General features: G+C 36.8%; 1 protein-coding gene across 1 annotated transcript; it reads right to left on the bottom strand.

The window, feature by feature from the left end:
- Window positions 1-618: 618 nt before the first annotated feature.
- Window positions 619-5,711, bottom strand: LOC119070359 (protein Skeletor, isoforms B/C). The gene is made up of 10 exons (XM_037174654.1): window positions 5,319-5,711; window positions 3,106-3,182; window positions 2,883-3,031; window positions 2,476-2,823; window positions 2,241-2,415; window positions 1,938-2,180; window positions 1,744-1,879; window positions 1,454-1,676; window positions 1,070-1,392; window positions 619-1,002 (listed from the first exon to the last, which is right to left on the bottom strand). The coding sequence occupies exons 1-10, from the start codon at window positions 5,431-5,433 to the stop codon at window positions 707-709; spliced, it is 2,085 nt and encodes a 694-aa protein (XP_037030549.1). The 5' UTR covers window positions 5,434-5,711; the 3' UTR covers window positions 619-706.
- Window positions 5,712-6,845: the final 1,134 nt, after the last annotated feature.

Genomic DNA, 6,845 nt, shown 5'->3' with positions numbered 1-6,845 from the left:
TTACAGTGAACGACATCTCAAATGTCTCACTGTCATTTTTTTCAGAGAATGTCATTGTGAATTTGCAATGGCACAATAACATTCTCAGAAAAATTTGACAGTGAGACATTTGAGATGTCGTTCACTGTAGGAATTCTTTTTTAAAAATTGTATTCTAATGATTATCACACTGCTACTGACTATGTTTGCTAAACTCTGGACGCCTATGCAGTTTTCTGATTATAGCGGTGATTCCAAACTTCCAGTATAAGGACGCATCGAACTATACTGTATCCGTCTATCAACCATAACACCACGACGATTCTCATTTCAGCTTCATTCTCTTTCTAAAGTATTCTTGTTGTCCATGGGTAGTTGATTACAATAGTTTGTGATGGACACAAATTTTGTACATCTCTCGAACTGGCAAGTAAAATGCTCTATTATCAATGTTTTCCTTCATTCGCTTTCTATGTAACACTTACTCGTAGATATTTTAATAGTCCGTTGCCAATTCGCAACGTTAAAAATATCGAATGTCCTATTTTTATTTAATTTTTAAGATCGACTGAATTGTCGATGAAAGAGTTGTGCCTTTTTAAAGCGTGGTAGAGTTCTGGACAAAATACAAAAACATTTTTTACGCATCATTTACTGTATAATATAAATAAGACTTTGATAACATCACAAAATTAATTTATTTTTTCAATTATTTTTCATCGTCAAACTAAATGAAAAATAAAAACAACAACCCCATCCAAATGCATTGGGCGCCATATTTTCCTCCCCTATTTTTGTTGTAACTGTCGACAATGTGAATTTTCCAGCCCATGTTAGCATGAGTGAAACTATTGTAGTAAACAGTGTCCGGCCAGGACGTGTTCGGTGTTATTTGTAAAATAGCTGGATCGCCTGCTTCGCAGCTCCATCGGAGCGTTCGGTTAAACTTTTTAAATGTCGCATATGTGTCATCAAGTCGACGATCTTTAGTGTCTGGATGCTTCCCAAGACACAGCGGTCCAACTAAAAAAATTAATTTATTGGAAAATTGGAAAAACATTCAAAATGTGGACATTGAGCTAAGAATTACCTGCTGTAGGTTTCGGACGACCACGTCGTGTAAATTCAACTCCAGCCAATACTCGAATTTCATTTTGTTTCGCTTCAGTTAAGCGATCAAATCCACCTCGAGGCTCGTCGGTTATCACCAATGGATGATAGTATTCTGGTGAATGTGGATTATTGCCACCTCGAACTTTAAACTCGTACGTTAAACCACGTCGCAGCCATAATTCAGGAACCAACAGTCCGTTTATATACCAAGCCAATCCGTTGGATACATGACCTGTAATACCTGCATAGCCTCTTTTTCCACCAGCCGGTCCTAATGCTGTCGTAAACGTTCGAATCGATCTATTTTGTGACAATAAATTGTGGAATTTTGTTGCATATGAATCAGACCAGATGATCTCACCTTTCGAATATCTGCGCACGATCCCAAATATCCGGTCGATTCGTTTCACTTTTACTAAAACTAAAGCAGTCATTGACCGGTTCACTTGTGTTGAAATGTATAATCACATCCTTCTTTGGATAAATGTCATGAAATGCTGGCTCATTGTTCGAATCCAAGCGACCCATCGCCCAGACTACATACGTTTCCTGATCTAATCGAAACTCTTTGTCACCATTGTCGGCTGGAATAAAAGAACGGATCAAAATGATGTGAAACGTGTTGGCAACAGCCAGTCAGTTGGACCATACATGAAATTAAGGTACGACGAAATGTGATTGTGTTGATGCCGTTTTCGCGAGTATGAGTATGAATTTGAAAACTATCCAACCCGCCGACAACATCGTCTCTGCAGACACCCTTATTCTGTCCAAGTACTTGCACGCACTGAAAAGACACTGCAATAAGAACGAAATTTTTCTACACCGTAATCGGAAACACGTACTGGTGCTAACGACGTTATGTTGTAGTCAGTTGCATAGCCTCTGAAACCGTCAATATATGCGACCACCACATCGGCACCTAACATTTGACTCGATGTTTCCGAACCAGAAATACCGAACGACATATACTCATCTTCGTTCACCAATCCAGCCAATTGAATGGTTATCTGCGGTCCGAACACTTCCCAAGATACGCGGTAATTCTTGTGAAGCTGACGACAATTTGGCAGTGCTGCAGTGTGTGGCTGAGTTAAAACGAAACAATTAATTTTGTAGTCCAGTTACACTGTATCGAGACAATCTACCTGAATTTGTACGAGAGACGGTGGAACATTCAGTCCACTTTGTATCAAACTGGAACCAAAATTCTCGTTTGTCTCCAGGTCAAAAATACTTATCCAGTCAATGTTGAAAACAGTTGTATCGCCTGGCAGCTCTAAAGTGACCGTCTCACCTTCATATTTTCGGATCGGATCCAAGCTGAAAACGAGCAATTTAGTTATCCACGATTTTGTTCCGTACAACGAAACTTGCACTCACTAGCCCATTTCATCGGGAATCTTCACACCTTTACTTGATGGCTGTGGACCGACACCGGCCCAAAAATACGTTCGCTTACCCGTACCATCGTAAAACAATTCTGGAATCTTAATAGTTTTCGAATCTAAAATCTCGATGTTGGCACTGCTGACTCCGCGACTTTTCTTCGAAAAACTATTTCCTTTCTGAGGTGTTGGCGGTTCAAATTCTTCCGGTATGTAGATATCACCGAAATTATTCTGATTGTTGAGATCATAGACTGCGAACCACTTAATTTCGGTAATTTTCTTGTCGTCAGGTAATTTGAGTGTAAAGTCTTTGTTGAAATACCGTTCCAGCACATTGGTGCTGCGGAGGAAAAAAGAATTATTAGACTTCAGAAACGGTTCAGCAACCGATTCACTTACTGTCCATATTCATCTGGAACAATAAAACCTTGTGGCCCCGGTCGATTTGAGGCTCCAGCCCAAAAGAATGTATCTACACCATTGCCATCATAACTGAATCCAGACAATAAAAAGGTAAACTCATCGACGGCATAAACACTTCCCGTCACCTATGAAATGTTGAGTTAAAATTTGTACAATTTGGGATTTGGCATGCATTGGGATTCGAAAGAAAACTCATTACCTGATGATGGTAAGTGTTAAATGTTCCTACTAATTTACCACGATACGGTCCATCATCGTCGTCGATATCATCACATTCTGTATGCAAATAGAAATTTAGGGTTAAAACAGTTGCACTTGGTGACGAGTTGGAAAATAAGTTTTAGATTTGCTAATCTAAGATATAAGTGAAGTAGTAGACTACATTGGATGCTGTGAAAGGAATTCATTACATGAGGTAACGATTTTGTGACAGAGGCAAACTTACAAAGGTATTTACTGAGCAACAGGCTTCGGTAACTGTCTTTTCGAATTTGTGTAGAATTTGTATATTATCCAAGTCGAAAAACATTTATCGAAGCAAGTTGTTTGATAAACACGCTTGTGAGCTTACGAAAATGAACCAAAAGTACCCACGATGGCAATTAGACGATAATTGTAACGATTCTCAGACCTTTATGACCATCTACACCCCCAAAACCTATGTGCGTCTTTCTGAAGACGACAGGTAAAAAATGCGGATGTTGATCCAGATATCAACAGTACATGACATAAGACATAAACACCTTTGTTAGGACGACTTTGTTTTTGAGCGCAACCATGGCCTTATCAACTTCTCAACTCTTAAAGTTTCAATAAAATTTTATATTTAGGGGGTCGTTCAAATAATATATTTTCCAGGCAATAGTTGTTTGTCTACTGTGGGGAGAAAAGATCTCGTTTGGCTCTGGTCGCAATAATTGCTCTTGTTGGAATTTCCTATTTCTCACAGTAGTGAACACAACGCTTTTCATCTGTGCAAGGTGTCATTTACCGTTTTTCTCCACGAAACAAAAATAAAAAATAACTTCACACATAGGGTCCAAATTACGAGAAAAATTCCCATCCCAAGGCATGGAAACACATGAGAACGTAAACAAAGTGACAGTCCAGATGAGAAAAGTTCTATTTTCTCCCCACGGGAGAAAAAGTGCCGCACTTTTCTCACTAGAAATGTCACTCAATAGTATTGAGGGGAGAAAATAAGGTATACAAGCATCAAACATACACTGTACAGACGTCGTACAGACTGTCACACAAGGCCGGAAGTTTTTTTTCGGACCGGACGTTAACATACTTTTAGTACGATATGACATAATGTTTTTGGTGATGTTTTTCCACTATGCAAACTTTCTGGAATAATTACACTAATTCTTCATTTCAAATTAAACAAATGTCCAGTCCACTAGCCCACTACATTTCCATACAATAAATCTAACCCTCGTTAGAGCACAGCTTCGGCTGTTATTGCTTTGAATAAGACGACATAATAAGCATCTCACAAGGTAGTGATGCTCTCTGTGTGTATAGCACAAGAAGAATGCAACTGAATGCACGATATATGATAATTAATTGCAAAATCTTGAATACAATCACATCTCAGAAATTGCATGTGTAGCTTAACTGGATGAAGATTGTCACGCTAACGGACTGCGGACGGTATTGATAAAAGTGAAATTTGTTTAAGTGAAAAGTAGAAATATTTTATTGAAAAGGATTGATCAGAAATATTGTCGTAAAGACCAAAACTTGTTCCAGTTGATTCTATTCCGAATAAAGTGATAAAAGATATTCCATCGATTTATGATGTACAAATGGATAGAGAGTAATGTGAGAAGGTTTGTTTTAAAATTCCATTTGAACAATAGTTCGTTCACAAATTCACAATTCACAAATGTTGTTATAATTTACCACAACAACAAGAACAACAATAACAAATTCACTCTACAACCTTCATTATTTTAAGACCGATTTCAATATTGAAGAAGGTTGCTCGTCTACAAGTCTTTCGTTTGAAAAGTTGACATTCTCTTGGCTATCCAGCAATATATTGTCAAGTTCAAATCCATCACTAAAATGTGTTTACTGTACAAATTAATTATGGTTCTTGAAATTTCTTTCAAAGTTCACAACACCAATCGAATTTGAATTCTCTTCACTATTTTAATTGAAAAGTTAAAGAAATTTTCCATTTGAACCATATAATATGCAATCATGATTGAGTGGTAAGATCGCAATGTTATTTTCGAATGAAACCAGTTCAACAATTCGTATAAGAAATAATTTCTTCCGAGCGAAGTAAAAAGCGAATTCTTATTTTTCAATGCGAAAAACATTCCGAAAATTTCCGTAGGTTCGAATTTAATTTTCAATGGAAATGGTGAAAACGAGTGCAAAATATTCCGATCAACTTACCAACAACTCGAACATTTCCCAAAACTAGCGAACACAGACACACTGCCACAATAAATAAATTCCTTTGTAACTTTCGCTTAAACCCATTGCAACTTATAGAATTTACTTGACACATAACTAAATTAAAATCACTAAATTTCACATCAATTGATTTTCATACTTAAACCGTAAAAGGGTAAAGTTTTTCTATTTTAAATTTAAAACAAAACACAAAATAGTCGCTCGTATTCACCAAAGATTTTGGTGCAATTATATTGTAACATTCATGCGTTTTAGTTCCTACTTAATATGAATCATTTCCCGTAGCAAATGAAACTGCTGACGACTCTATAAATAAAATTTACAATGTTGATGGCCTTTCTCTTTTAAGGTTGAGACATGACGAAGAAGTTGGTTCAACAAGTTGCGCTGGTTTAGTGTGCATTGTAATATTATGTGAAATTTACCGTGTATGTTGCGGTGTAATTCCTTTGTTTTTTTTAGCATTTTTACCGATAGCCGATATGGACAGGAGGAAAGAGATTGAAATCTATTGATGATGGCTAACATTTTTGTAAGAAGGTGGGGAGTGATTCAACATTTATTCAGTCTTTAGATCGGTTTTGTTTAGTATTTGGTATTGTGAGATTTGAAAGGTGAAGTAGTAGATTCCATTTCATTAATTATAATAAGTTACAGGTTTTCCGATTCTACGTTGAAGTCCAGAAACAATTTAGACCCTAGGCTTTATCGTCCCTCGGACGCGAATGAGTGTAATTAGTGTGAATTAGTGTAATATTGTTAAGTTTTGAAAGATGAAATTTCTTCTTGGATTTTTGTTTATGATGTCTACAATGGCTCTAACGAGGATTGCCTTGGTGTACACTATACATCTCAGCCATGACACATCGTAGAAAATTCAAACTTGGTGTCAAAATCAAAATCAAGATGTTCAATGAATAATGCAATTAAAAATTAAATTTTGGTTTGTAGGTTGTTTGCCTGACAAATCCAATTTTCAACCTGGCACAATGACATTTTTTTAAGTTTTTTTTTTTCAATTGCATTCTTCATTTAGCTCCAATAGCTCCATTTTAACCCCAATTTGGATTTTCTACGATGTGTCACGGCTGAGATACACGCTAAGTGAGTTAAAACCAAATATGATCTTACGCATTAACAGCTCATCGCTCTTAGTGTTTATTTTAATTACCACATCCAATTACCATTATGGGATGGGAATATTGTAGGACGACCGTTGGAATTTTTCCTTTACAAATATTTTATTTCTCTCAAATATGCAGTGTTAGACAGTGTGGGAATGACTCTGGAGAAAATTCTCGATGGTACCACTTTCATAAAAATATTGGTGGTGTTGAGGAATTTCGCGCCGCGTCATTCACAATAACCCCCATTTTGACATATTCCTTATACAAAATCTTGTCAATTATTGTGAATAACTGAATAACTGAATAACTGTGCGAAATTCCTAGCAGCCATATTGGTAAGGGACCATTCAAATAGTGCGCACGCACTTAAGGGGGGAGG

Source organism: Bradysia coprophila, assembly GCF_014529535.1.
Source record: "Bradysia coprophila strain Holo2 chromosome X unlocalized genomic scaffold, BU_Bcop_v1 contig_79, whole genome shotgun sequence".
Classification (NCBI taxonomy): Eukaryota; Metazoa; Arthropoda; class Insecta; order Diptera; family Sciaridae; genus Bradysia; species Bradysia coprophila.
This window is presented reverse-complemented; position numbering and strand designations above follow the sequence as displayed.